At 40.3% G+C, this 14,623-nt stretch overlaps 1 protein-coding gene across 1 annotated transcript in view; it reads left to right on the top strand.

Annotated features, from left to right (window-relative positions):
- The window catches only part of IGF2BP3 (insulin like growth factor 2 mRNA binding protein 3), a 112,289-nt gene that overhangs the window by 69,215 nt on the left and 28,451 nt on the right, over positions 1-14,623 (top strand). The window contains exons 4-9 of the mRNA XM_066554555.1: positions 29-80; positions 174-237; positions 8,437-8,721; positions 10,883-11,017; positions 11,584-11,706; positions 14,093-14,228. Of these exons, the coding sequence (XP_066410652.1) occupies positions 29-80; positions 174-237; positions 8,437-8,721; positions 10,883-11,017; positions 11,584-11,706; positions 14,093-14,228 (795 nt within the window). The remainder of the gene's footprint in view (positions 1-28; positions 81-173; positions 238-8,436; positions 8,722-10,882; positions 11,018-11,583; positions 11,707-14,092; positions 14,229-14,623) is intronic.

Here is a 14,623-nt window from a genome sequence, read left to right as displayed (position 1 = left end):
AATCTGTAATTTCTTTTGCCTCTTGTAGGTGCTGGATAGTTTGTTAGCTCAGTATGGAACTGTGGAGAACTGTGAGCAAGGTACTGTTTCTACTCTCAATTTGCTTTTAAATTTGCAGTGGGAAGTGAATGCACACTGAACTTACCCTCCTTTTGTTGCATTTTCCTTTCTAGTGAACACTGACACGGAGACTGCAGTTGTAAATGTAACATATGGCAATAAGGACCAGGCTAGACAGTAAGTATCTTTTTTAGTTGTTTCTGTCACCTAACTTACATTTTGGAGTTCATGTTGTTGTGACTTTACATGTGACTTTGCTTCTGATCATGTCACCATTTTAACAATAAATTAAGACTTGAATTTTAAGAAAGTCTAGTGTAATTCACCTTAATTAACGTTTTTTTAATCAGCTTTTCTTTCATTTTTATAAAAAGTAAATTAATTTTAAAAAATGGGAAAATTGAAGAAATTTACTTCATTGGGGAGAGCAGAAAGTCAATTTGCCAGTTGGAGAGGATAGGAGTTACTGTTTAATGATTTTTTTTTTAGTCATGTTTTAGTAATGCCCTATTGCAGTGTTCATTGTTTTGTGTCTGTTTCTTAACAAACAATCATAGCAAAAATAACAAGGGAAAAAATGTAGCTGCTAACCAGAATACAGGACTTTTTTGTTAGAAAATTTAATGCTGCTTCCAACACACAAAAGGCATAATATGCATACCTAAAATAATTTATTTGGTATTTTTGAAATTTAGGCCACCTACTTTATGCTTGCCTATATCTTCAGTGATTGACAACTTTTAATCTAGACATTAAAATTTTTTTAATGTTTTGCTTAATCATTGTTTGTGCATCTTTTCCTTTTAAAATCTGTATGATGTACCACTCTGAAGATTTAATTTTGCTTCTCTACCACAAAAAAAGGACTTGTGTGGTTCTTAAGTTTTAACCTGGTGACATAAACTTACTTCCTCTCTTTCTAGTCATAGCGGGTCAAACAAAACCAAACTCATGGAATAGCCTACCACAATCTATTTTAACTTTGAAATTTCTGCCACCTTGTGGCAAACTAAAACCAGCAGTTAAGATGCAGAGTGTGCTTATGGTATGCATTAATATAAAATTACAAATGAAATAATATTTGTACATATAATTAAGTAATTATCATCTGTGCGTAACTTGAATGCAACACATGTATTTAATCTTTCAAAGCATTAGGTTACTTGTAAATGTATTATAAACAAATGTGATGGGAAACTTGTGTCAGTGGTATCTCCTGTGTATGCTGGTGCCAAAGGAAACGATGTTTTCCTTAAATTCACTGTTTAACTTTTCCCAAAACCTGAATTGTTCTAACAAGTTCTTCAGGTTCTTCTGTTGCTTTTGATTCTGCTGCATAGCAATTAAGAAAGGCTGTATTTCTTGTTCTGAAGAAACTCGTGGTGCAGTGTTACAGATTGATACTACGTGTGCCAGTTTCTCCTTTGAAAATATAAGGAAGTACTAAAAATACCATGGAAAGAAGTATAATATATTTTTTTGAGCTGTCATCTGTGATGTGGGTTCCTGGACTTGTGCACTCCCTTCTGAAGATGAAAACAACAGTTTCTTCCCCAACTTTAGGTGCTAAATTTTAGGGTCAATCCCAAGGAAAGGCTGGGATAAGCAAAGACTCTGAAGAAGTGTCTAAGATGATAATTTTTTCTTTTTCATAAGAAACCATGTGACACTAACTGAGAACCTGTTGAGTTTGAAGCAGGCAAATGGGTGTTGTAGGGGAGCTGAAGCAATGCAGGTTGAATGATGGCAGTTTGGTTCCTTGGAACAGGTAGGGAAAGTGGAAGAGCATTGATTTGCATTTGTGAATGGTTTCACATGACACAGATTTTCTAAGCAGATGAGTCCATATTATGTACAAAAAATATTAGCTCAGATTGTCTGAGTTTGGGAGGTGACCTTGCAACTGTTCAGAAACCCCTAGGAGAAGTCTCTAGATCAAGGTAATTTTAGGGAAAAAAACCTGTGAGGGATTGGAATGAAGGCTCACTACAGGACCTTCATGTCTGGGGGTTTTCCACAGTGACTATTTCAGTGAAATGGTTTTCCCAGACCTGACCTAGCTCTGCTGCTTGGAACTGGCTGTGGGGGATGGCAGTGTCAGTGGAGAAGGGAGCATTGTGCAAGTGCTGATAGCTGATAAAGGCAGTGCTGGTCATCCTATGAAGGACATGCAGTAACAAGAACTGACTTTATCAAAAGCTGTTTAGGGCTGCAAAGAGTCAGCAGCTGGTAACAAGCTTTGTAGTTTGGAATTCAGCTCTTTAGGGTAAATGGTACTTTGCCATGGTTTTTGGATCAAACACCATGACATGAAGATTTCAGTGCTGCCACATACAGTGGGTCCCTAGTTCTAACTGCACCTCAACTGTACTTTTGCAATGCACACACTAACCTCACAGTAGTGTTGGCTAACAGAACATGCAAAGTTGGCTAATTCCCTGCTGGATATCTGTATGGCATTGCCATGACTCTTGGAGTGTGTACTGGCAGTGTGAGGTGAGGGTGCTGTAACACAATCTGGAGATACTTTTGATAAGCAATTCTAAGCAAGTGTGGTATGCATTGCTTGGAGGACAGTACTTTTGAATAAAACTTGTGGTTCCACCCAGCTGGGAAACTAAGCTGCCTTCTGTCTTGCAAATCTAAGTAGTTGGGACAGAGGTTTTTTTCCCTCTAGGCTGGTACTACAGTTGTGGCATGTTCAATTCAGGTCTGCATCCAAAATTAACTTGGAAAATGAAAACACTGAAGACTGCTGCAGTCTTTTTGAGAAAAAAATCTTAGAACAGACAGCACCCAAAATCTGAGATGTGCACAGTTCCTGACTTCTAGTTGGGACAGAGGTGGTCTGTGTCTTTGACATGTTGTGGTGGTGCCTCTTTCCTAGCTGGAGAGGCACAGCCTGTCTTGTCAGAAAAAGCAGGATGCTGCTTCTGTGACTCCAGAGCAAGGGAGCCAGCATGGCAGATCAGGTACTTTTTGGCAGCCCAGGAGCATTGTGGAGGGATGTGCAGAGCAATGTGTGGGCCTTGCAGAGCCACCTTTTGCTCTCTAGCACTGAGAGTAGCAAAGAGAAGGCTGGCACTACCAGGTCTGACACCACATCCCTCCTCTTCTCTCCTCTCCTGCAAACACTTGGGAGTAGGAGAGATTTGTTTGAGCTCTCAAACTTCCTCTGCTGCTCTCCTTCCCAGAAACTGAAGAGGGATTCACAAAGCATGTGTACTGCTTTGTTAGTGGCATAGGTAATGATTGAATGTTGTAGTGGGTTGTGGAATATTTGAAAGAAAGGAGAGGGTGAGGGACAGGGCCTGGAGCCTGTGGTTCACCCTGCACAACCCAAGCAGTTGCATGCAGGTGCTGAGGCAGCCTGGGACATGCTTGCCAAAAGACAATCCCCCCTATTCCCAATATCAATCCCTGGCTGCAGCCAGCAGGACATGCTGACTGTGTCCTTGTGACATGCTGCCACCTAAATTATGGCTGCTGTCTTCAAAAGTTATACCATCCTCCCTTTTCTTCCCCCAAAGATTCTAGTGTGTAGGAGTCTAGTACATGCCACAAGATTTAGTTCTACCCAGGATTTTGAGAGTCCACTTGTGATCACCTCTTAATCAGAATAATTACAGAAAAAATTTTATTACCCTTTCAATGAAAAACACATCTGTGTGTGTGTGCACAATACGTATCCTTGAATAAATGAGGGTTTGCATAACTAATACTTTCACATGCTATTGTGGGTCAGGGCTGATGTTGCCATAGGAATGATAAAACTGAAAATTCAGTGGTGTATTAAAAGCTTAGGTTTCATTTTGGCCTTGTTTTCAGAAGTATTGGTGAAACCCATATTTTTATTTAATGAAAAAACAATTATGCTAAAGAAAATTTGCCCTATATGTCTTTTCATATGCAATTGTATCTGTTCAGGGATGACAAAAGAAAAGTGGTGTATGTAAAAGCCTCATGTGGGAGTGACATATGTTCTCCTTCTATTGCTTAGTGTCATCATGCTATCAGTGGAAGAATGATTTCCAGCACAAGACTTGATGCTTTTACTGTAATAATTTATCTAGGATGTTTAAATTCCACTAGCATCAAAAGGGAGAAGGCTGGGCAAGCACCCTCTTGTAGGGAACTCATGAGAGGACAGTGGTGAGATGGCATTTTGATGGGAAAAATTCAGGTGACTAATTTACAGAATACTTGTTTAAAGGTTTCATTTTTGTGTATGAACTCTTGGTTCTGAGCAGGTGCCACATGAACATGAGCCAGGCTGCTATCCATCTTATCAGTGCATAAACAGTAGTTGCTGCAGTCTTTTAATGAATTCATTTTATTAAAAAATTCAGAGCTGTGCTAAGAGATTTCTGTCTACCAGCTCTTGCTGGTAGGTGAAATGGAAACATTTTCTGTTTCTACTAAATATAAATTTTAAACAATGACTTCAGGGAGGAGGGCACCTCCTAATGGGGCAGATAACTGAATTCTTTCTCCATCTTTGTCCTCATTGGGTGACTGTTTAGGCTTTTAGCCTCTGTGTAAAAGCTGGTTTGTGGGTTGTTTCAGCAGTGCTCCCTGACAGAGGTAGTCTGCATGGCCTTTATTAACTTGTGCTTGTGGAAGGAGAGCCCTCAGCACCTGGGAAGGCAGAGGTCTCTGTGGGAGGACAGAGGTGGTGTTGCTGTGTTCTGGAGCTCTCCAGGCGGTCAGTTAGTGAGAGGAGCATGTGCTTTACAGAAGGAGCTTGGTGTAACCTGTGTTTGGTGGAGTGCAGCAATGAAAATAGCTTTGCCTGAAACAGATGCCCCTAGTGCTGTGAAGAGCTGGTCACCTGCTTTTAGCTGAGGCTCAGACTTCCCCTGAGAGCAAGACTGGCTCTCCTGATAGCAAGTGCTGTCCTAGATGCTGTTCTACAGCAATTTTGCATCCATCTAGAAGACAGTTCTTAACCACTTGTCTCCTCCTGGGTCTTCTTCCATATCTGTCTCTCCAGCCCCCAAAGCAGTGCCTAAATGCCTCTAAAACTGAGCTTGTTATGGTGCTGAAGAGCTGCTGAATCATGACATTGCCTAATTCTAGCCCTATGTTTAGTGCCACAAAATTGATAAATATTAGTCCAGAAGAGCTGAAGAAAAGTGTACGACAGTACTTTAAAAGTCTAGTGAAAATTGTCAAATATTGCAATGTGAAGGCCAGAATCAACAACCCAAAGGGATCTCTCAAAAGCTGGGTTTTTTTCTCTGTAAGAAATGCACTAGGACAGTGTGTGTGCTACATTCACTGCAAATCAGTTATCTTGGCATTCCAGTGTGTGTACCCAAATCAATATAGAGTATGGAACCATGTACCCAGGAAATATCAGTTCCACAAAAGGCTTGAGAGATCAGTATTTAATTACTGATTCTTCTTCTGACTTCCCATAATTTGAACAAGTCAAATTATAAAACAAGTCAGGCTGTAAAATATGGAGAACTCAGTGACTCACAGGGTTGAATAAGTGTGTTGTTTTTCCATGTCATCATATGGCTTTGGTGGCCAGAGATTGTTCACTGCTGACATAATTAATTTTCCACAATGGCAAACGAACTTTTCTCAGTTTCCTTTGAATTTAAGGTACTTATAGACATATGGAACCATTTAGCAATTTATAAATTGTTATTAAGAAGAAAAATTCCAACCTTCTTTCTAGGAAAAGTATGGTGCACACATATGTGTATATGAATGTGTGTGTGTATATATACACAGTTGTTGCTGTAAAGTGTTTTTTGTGAAAGCATGATAGGTATGAAGCCTGGTTGCAAACAATAAGCCTAGGCTTTCCTTTCCCAACCACTTCTAAGGACGAGTGAGAAGCCTGTTGTACTGATTTACTGTCAGGTTTTGGGTTAATGTTGGGATTCTGGTCAAAGATGTTTTAAAGCCAGAGGAGGCTGACGCATTTTGGGAAAGAAGCAATGCCTGAACTTGTCAAATAAATGTGTGGAGGGAAATGAGCTGGGATGGACGTTAATCTGGAGCCTATCAGCACATTTGCAAAATTGTTGGTGTTCATCTCTCCAACATCTTGATGTTTGATTCCAAAAGAAACAGGGCTTGTGCAACTGGATGGTCTGGCAGTGCACTTTCCCTTCATGGTAGAAATTCAGGTTTCTGGTTGATTTCAGTGAAACTCAACCTAGAAACAGAGGTCATACATATTTGCAACCAACAAGAAATTAGCGTGTTCAGGGTGTATGAAAGGGAAAGATCTCAGACCCCTTTTCCAAGTAGGATGTCCAGAAAGAGGGAGAGACTTCAGTGGAATGTCTTTTGGACATTGGAAATCTCTGCAGAAATTAAAAATTGAGACAAATCCATAGAAACACAAGTTCACTAGTCTGCTCACTGCTCTTCCCATTTTCTAAACGTGTTTTATTGTGTAGTAAAATGCTCTTCAAAGTCCATGGAGTAAAAGATTAAAAATGTCCGCTTTGAAATAACCTCACCAAATTTTAATCCAGCTTGTTTGCCACTTGCTCTAAAGGATTCCTCTATTATGGGAGTAATTACACTCCTGGCAATTCCCAAAGGACCTGTGTCTCATTTGGTTAACGGAAGTATTTAATGAACAGTGATCAGTTATTCAATATTTTGCTTTCTTTGTTCATTGGCATTGCCTTGGGCCTTATTTATTATCAGCCCTTATTAAACATTGTTCCAAAGACACAAATTACTTATTTTTCATAAGCTCTTTACTGCCAGACTGAAGTATTTTGAGGATGCTGGCTCAACCCCTGGGAGATGAGGGACCTGTTATCCTTGGTATCCAAGTACCACTTCTTAACTGGGCTTCAACATCTGCTTGTGACCCAGACTGTGAAATGGGACACCCAGGAGACAAATAGTTTTTTTCACTTGCTGGCCTTGAAAATGTAGGCAATTGGCTATCATCATCTTTTATCTCTGTAGTTGAGGCAGACATAAAAGTGTTGCTAAAGCTAATGTTTGGTAAACTAGCAGTAGTGTCCTGCAAATGTGCATGAATGGAGGGGCTGGGTTAAGTTTCTGAATTCAGAGGCCTTCCTCCAGAGCATACAGTTGTTGGAGCTTTATAACGAAAATATTGGTGAGCTCTTTAATAAAAGATGGAGACTCCCTCCCTCCCACTACAGCCTTTAATTTAAATTTTGGTTTTAAGGAAAATCTGTCAGTAATCTTTGGTGCAATATTATAGTTAAGCATTTAGAAACTACCCCATATCAGTGCATATTTCAGTGATCAGTATATTACTGATAATCTGAATAGTAATGTTTGCTGTAGTAAAACTTGAAATGCGTTTTTTGGGGCAAATGTGTTTATTTTATTCCACTGGTTTACCAATGTGTTGCATGTAGCTTAGTTATTCCTACTGTTTGCTAGATATTTAGTCTTATTGACGCTAATCTGTTTGTGAGCGGAACGTATTCTACCTTCTGTAAATCTGTCATTTTTGAGTTGAACTGTGTTCCTCCTGTGAAGAGGAGACCCAAGAGCACCTGCAGACTTGTCCTTGGTTAGGAAGAGGGACAGAGCAGAGGGAATGCTGAGTGACCAGGAGGTTTTCAGCATGAGGGACCACAGTGAGAGAGGGTTGGGTACATTTGGGCAGTATCCCTCTGCAATGCTTTACTAAAAGAAGAGAAATTGAAACAACATTTTAAATGCCTTCTAACAACTTTGCTTTCATGGGGGAGTTTAACATAGACATGGGGCTTTAATTTCCTTGTTAACTTTACACCTACCAACAATATGACTAATTAGGAAGTTGCAAGATGTTGTTGTGTCTAAGGGGCATTTCAGATGCCATTGACTGGCTTTGAGTGCTTCCTTTCCTGCTGATGTGAAGGTGCTCTCTTCTTTCATAAAAACTTGTTTTTTCATTCCTGTCACAGCTATATCAGTTATTGTGAAAGTTCCAGCCAAATAGCTGTGCTGGCAAAAACCCTAATGAAGGTGCTGTGATAGCAGCTAAAAAGTTTTCCCTCTGGTGCAGCTTTAATTCTATTTGGGAAATTGATTTAAATTAAATCAGGCAAAAGAATGCTTTTGAATGTATAAGCTCTGTCTCCTGTGAGGTTTTGCTGATAGGGTTGGACCAGCAAAATCTTTAAAGTGCAAAGAAGCCCAGGACAAGCAAGAGCTAACTTGTAGTTCTTAATACGGTGGCTTTGTGTAATCAAAATCTTGGCTGAAGAATTTCAAATGTAACTTTTCATCTTGGAATGTGTTTTTAGTTTCACCACATGAGTTAGAAAGGACAGAAGTCTACATCAGGATAATTTGTCATTTCATAAGGCCCTGCGTGTGCTTGTGGGGCTTTTTTTAATCTCCTCTCTCCTCCCCTTTCCAAATAAACAGAGCAATAGAAAAACTGAACGGATTTCAGCTTGAAAACTATTCCTTGAAAGTTGCATACATCCCTGATGAGATGGCAGCCCAGCAACCTCCTCAACAACACCCCCAGGGAAGACGTGGATTTGGCCAGAGGGGTCCTCCCAGGCAAGGGTCACCCGGCGCAACCACTCGGCAGAAACCACAGTCGGACGTTCCGCTACGGATGCTGGTTCCCACACAGTTTGTAGGAGCCATTATTGGGAAAGAAGGAGCAACAATCAGAAACATTACCAAGCAGACACAGTCCAAGTAAGTCATTTTACGAAACTGATTAATAGCTTTAATGTTGCGTCATCGTTGTTTGTGTAAAGAGGAGTTTGTAAAACTTCATTACTAACCTGCATGGTCAGAGAGCAAACGAAGATAACAGAGAACAGGAAATATTTTGCAATATTTATTTAAGGACTGGATTCTGTCCTTGATACGTCTTCAAATGCTATCTGACTTTTTTATCCCTCTTTAAAAGAGAAATGCTAGCAGGATGGTACTCTGTTGGAGAGTTTTGCTTACAGATGTACTAATATGGTTCTGGCACAAAAAGTGAAACTGAAAGAGCTGTAATATGTTGTTCTGGAGGACATATAGTCAGTGTAGTGATGTACCCAAGTGTACTTCAAGTGTTTATTCTAGTTTTAGTTTGATTATGGCATTTTTAGGATTTGTAAATATTGTCAAAAGATGTGGGGGAAAAAGCCCTAAACAAAGAAACTTTTTATCTCCCTTCACTGCTTCCCCCTCTGTTTCTAGAAAATACATTTGTTGCTATCAAGTTGCAGACCACACCAAAATACAGATTAAGGAAATGCACAGGAGGCAAAAAGCAAGCTGCTAAGTGACCTAAGAAGCTTAGAGCACTGGGGTCTAGAGACGCTGGAAGAAGAGATTGTTTCCAGTGTGTGTTAAATCCTACCCACAAGGAAGAGCTCAGCACAGATGCAGAGGGAGGTGGGGTTCTTATTCCAAGAATTTTTCCAGGATGCCCCTAAAAGCAGAGAATTGAAATGCTGCCTTCAGCAGCCCACTGGAGGAGCCCCTAGTTCTGTAGTTGCAGCAGGCAGGACCTGGGAATGAGCTGTGTGTGAGGGGAATGAGGATGGGCAGGAGCCTCAGTTTTGAGAGTAGTTAATGAGGATAAGGGACTCCTCTCTAATTGCACCCCAACCCCCTACAAACAGGCTTACCCCCCTCCCCAAACCCAGGATTATCATGATGCTCCCTCCAACCTCTCATTAGCACAATGTAGCCCGGGAGACTATTTAGCATGTTTAACAACACAAGTGTAAGAGATTTGTGGTGTCCTGACAAGACTTGGTTGTAGTTTTTCTCTGGGTAACCAACTTTTCAGGTGATATATAAAACATCTAATTCTTGGACTATAAAAATCCTGGAAGATTGGCATAAGGAAAGTTTTATGTCTAGAAAAAGGGTGGGTAGAATAGAAATAATTGCAGGTTGCTAACTTTACAGATACGTGACTTTGAGAATGATGTTTTCACTGGTTTGGGGATTAAAAAAAAGAAAATTTCATCTACTTTCATTTCCACCAAGGACTGCCAAGATGGGTTTCTTGGAAAATGCTGCATTGTGAAACCAAATGAATTTTCAACACTTGAAAGAATTGCAAAAATAAAGGGGCTTCTTGAAAAGCAGCATGGTTGTTTTAGTTAGAAAGCAGCTGTTACATGTGAAAGAGGGGCAAAAACAAAAAGCAGAGGTGGAAAGAATATGTGAACTGCAGTTATTGGCAGGGAAAAGTAATATCCAAGGCATTGTCTTTATGCAGGTCATAACTAATTTTTGTTACATTCTTAGAGCTACATAAACCTGTTGTAGAACAAGGCTAATAGTTTCAGGGTGGTAGAGGGTAAAGGTAATATCAGGACAAAATCAGGCCGGAAAAGTGTAAGAAATTCATCTTGTGGATGGATGCAAAGTACTACCATGCTACTTGCTAGCAGAGGAGTGCTGGGAAACTCTGCTGCTGAGGTATTTAAAATGAGATGGGACAAAGCCTGACTGTCCTGAAGCTGCACAGTCATTGTAAGTGGAGCAGTGGGGCTGGAGATGGGGCAGTGGGAAAGCTCGATGAGATGTTGTTGTCTTCAGGGGTTTGCCACATTGTCTGTCAATCAACTCCCCTGAACATCTTGATGGGAGTTTACCAAAAACAGGAGATCCCAGTGTCCACAAAGGTGGGGTTTTAGCTGGTAAAATCAGGATAGGAGAGGCTCTTCATAACACATAAATTTGTATTTAGGATATGCTTAAGTAGTCGTATGCTTTTCAAAGTTAAACTACCAATATATATAGTCACTGTTAGCTCAAAATAAGTTAGTTTTACAACAGTTGGAAATACACAAGGCTTACCATAGAGTGTGTGGTTACAGTTAGTGTTTTTCTTTCTTTCAAGAATTGATATTCATCGTAAAGAGAATGCAGGTGCTGCTGAGAAACCAATTACCATCCACTCAACTCCTGAAGGCTGCTCAACAGCTTGTAAAATTATTATGGAGATCATGCAAAAGGAAGCTCAAGATACTAAATTGTGAGTAAAAAGCATTTCATTGTGGAAGCATTAAAAGTTTTGAATTCTCACTAGCTCCATTTAAAGACATAGTCTTTAAAGCTGTTAACAAGTGAATATTTGCTGTTATCCATATCTAAGTAGGTAAAGGTACTGAGATATTTTACCTTACAGGACAGTTTACTTGCTTAATTAGCCCCAGCATGCTTCTGTGATTTCAGTTGTTGTCTGGCTGTGATTTTGAGGTGAATTGGAGCAAATATGGAAGTTTCTTGAGCAACTGACAGCTTTTAGTTTGAGCAAGCACAGCAAGTTGTGAGCCCTCACTAAAAGCTTTAAGATCTATTTCTTCCCTCCCAACAGCTCTGGTTACTTCAGTCTGAGCTTTATTTAGTTGAAGGCACGTTGCAATTGCAATTAAGCTATAGATGATGGTGCTGGAAAGCCCATTGCACCTGGACTTATTCTGCACCCAGTGAAAACATGTGAATGGGATATTTCTATGAAAATTAAATTAATCCATAACATGTATAAAAGCTTGTACTTTGGTCTCCAAAAGTCTCACTTAGGTATAACTTCCATTACAGTACAGAAGAAATTCCCTTGAAGATACTGGCACACAACAACTTCGTCGGCCGACTTATTGGCAAAGAAGGAAGAAACCTGAAGAAAATTGAGCAGGACACAGATACTAAAATCACAATATCACCGTAAGTTATTGGTGACATGTCAAATGGCAGCAGTGCTGCTGTGGGCCATTCAGGTACAGAGTTCTTGGAAAAATATTCTGTGTGCTGAAGGCTGAGATAACAGCCCTTCAGAGGCCTTTCCATCATATGGATTAAACACTTACTTAAGCTCAGTTAAATTTTATGTAAACAGTGAGTCTTCATTGTAAACTCAGTCAAGAGCAAGCCTAAAAATAACATAGGCTATGTGGAGCCTGTGTTAGACTATATTTTAAGTGTCAGTTGTTTTTAACATATTATACCATATGTAATGATGAGTGTTTGAAACTATAAGTCTAGATCAGTTCTGAGCTATGTGTGAAAATGAGTGAAATTAGTGATGTTTTAGTTTCCACGCTATATTAAATTTTTGGACTAGAAGGAAAGAAAATAGAGCAAATGAATTCTGAAAAGGGTATCTTTAGTAGCAATTCTGTCCCTCTTGTCCACTAACAGCCAAATTACAATACATTGGCTAGTCTGCTACAAAGTAATGGCTTTTGGTCTGAGTTTGTGAGGGTAACCAAGGCCTGTTCAAATTTAGCTGAGATTAAACAGGAGTTTTCACCTTTACTGGAAATCTGTAAATCACTGATTAGATTAACATCTCTGTAGAAGCTTGGCAGTCAATAGTAGTTTTACCCTGGAGTAATATCTTCAGAGAACCTCCTGTTCTGAATAATGAATGCCCTGGCATGAACTTCCAAGCATTTGAAGGCATCCTGGATTTGGTTTTAGCCAGGAAGGGTGAGAATTAGGCTTACAGGCTGTAGGAAAGGGAAAAGGTTTGGAAGACACATGAAGATGTATGAAGGGGTGTGAATACATGCAGGAGACAAAAAAGTAGTGCAGGAAATAAATGAGGACAAGGAAGCTGCGAGTAAACATGGCTCTTCAAAAAGAGGAAAGCAAATTTAGATGAAAGCACCTGAGGCCTTCCTTAGAGGTGTGTGAGTGTTTATGGAATTAGTCTGAGGAAAATAAACAAATAGAGAAAAAGCACCTAAATAAGTGTGCTTCAAGAATAGATTTTGTAAGGCTAGCATGCTCTCTTGAATGTGTTTGCATAAACATTTTGTCTGCAAACAGTACACAGACTATTAATGCTAAAAGGAGAAAAAATGTGTACAGACTACATGAAAAAATGGTCTTCATTCCATGGAATCCACTTGTCTTTATTGATGATGACACAAATAACACATTGTCTATAAATAGCTACAGAGTATTTTTTAATTTAGTGAGTTAAAGGTTTATTTGCATTAAAATCTTGCTCTCAAGATTATATTTGTCATACTATGCCTAAAATAGCCCTCTGAAGTCATCTGGTGTAATCAATACAAAAATGAAAGCATATATGCCCATTGATTTTGCTATTTCTAATTAGTCTTTCTCATGATCTCTTCATTCAGGCTTTTTGGTAAGCTTGTCCATAAATTTAAAGGCAGCTGGTTTGGGAAAGTGCTTCCTCTCTTCTCTGGCATGTTTCCCAACATTTTCCTTCCTGGGGCAGTACTTCAGTGCTCATGCACTGGAGAGTCAAGGACTGCTGAGTGGATGTGTTCTGTGCCTGCCACTGCTTGGGGAGCAGTGCAGGCTGCCATGCTGCCTGCTGTGCAGGAAGGCAAGGCCTGTGCTGCTTCCTCTCTCCTTCCTGCCGTGGGCGTCCTCACTCTGCATCCTGCTCTGGACTTTGTCTGCACCCCTCTACCTTTTCTCAGTGCATGGCCATGCCATGGCTTCCCAGTGTGTTTAATCCATGTTACCACAGTAGGTTTGCATCTGTTGCCAAATAAAACACTGGTTTAATGCTGTTGCCCCTTCATTTTCCCTGAGGAGTTACTAGTGTTGAGCAGCAAATGCTGACTTGCACACAGCTTTTCTTTTCCTCATTTTGAGAGTTTGGAGGCTCTCTTGCAGTTTTACTGAGGCTGGGCTTTTCTCCAGTTTCCTTAAGGAATACAGTGTAGTTTTCAAGGAAAGAATGTTTTCATGGTGTGTTTCTGGGGTGTCTAAAATGAGTGTCTGAAGCCCTGTCCCTGTTGGTAGTGCTGGTGTGAGGTGGGACACGGCTGCACTGCCCTGCAGCAGCTCTGTGTGCTCGTGCACAGTGTGCTGGCTCTGTTTTGTGCAGCACCCAAGTATGTCCCAGCCACCCCGTGCCAAACCTCGCTGTGAGGGTTTTGTTGTGTTTCCCATGAGGACACAGTTTCCCCAGATTATCTGAGGACTGTGTTTGAACCCTGTTATGAATTGATACTACAGTCTTTGGAGGGCAAACTCAACATGCTTGGATGTTGTTGCACTCAAATGATAAATCTGGATTATCTTCTCTGTTTGCTAATTAACTGTGCTTCTGTGTCATTTGCAGATTGCAGGACTTGACACTCTATAATCCGGAAAGGACCATTACAGTTAAAGGCAGTATTGAAACTTGTGCCAAGGCTGAGGAAGAAATCATGAAGAAAATCAGGGAGTCCTATGAAAATGATATTGCTGCTATGAATGTGAGTTTCCTTAGGGTGTGGGTTCTTTCTGGGACTAAAACCACAGAAGGATTTTGGGTGTGAGGGACCCCTGGAGGCTGCCTGGCCCAGCAGTGGGTTTGCTCAATGCAGGCCACACTTCAAAGTTAAACCAGGTTGTGTAGGGACTTTTCTCCTTAACATTTCCATGGATAGAAAACCCAGAGTGTCTCTGGGCAGCCTCTGCCCTGTCTCACTGCTCTCATGATGATTTTTTTTCCCTAATATCACATCAGAATTTTCTGTTGCAGCCTCTCTGTTGCCTCATTTATTTGTAGGGGTGTGGGCAAGCATTTTTGTTATTTATGTGTGCTATTTTAATGGAAGCTTTTTCTAGTTTATTTTTGAGTGGGGGAACTGAGAACTTTGTTTAGATT

Source organism: Molothrus aeneus, chromosome 1, assembly GCF_037042795.1.
Source record: "Molothrus aeneus isolate 106 chromosome 1, BPBGC_Maene_1.0, whole genome shotgun sequence".
In the NCBI taxonomy this organism is placed as follows: Eukaryota; Metazoa; Chordata; class Aves; order Passeriformes; family Icteridae; genus Molothrus; species Molothrus aeneus.
Note: the sequence above shows the minus strand (reverse complement) of the source record. Positions and strands in the feature narration are given on the sequence as shown.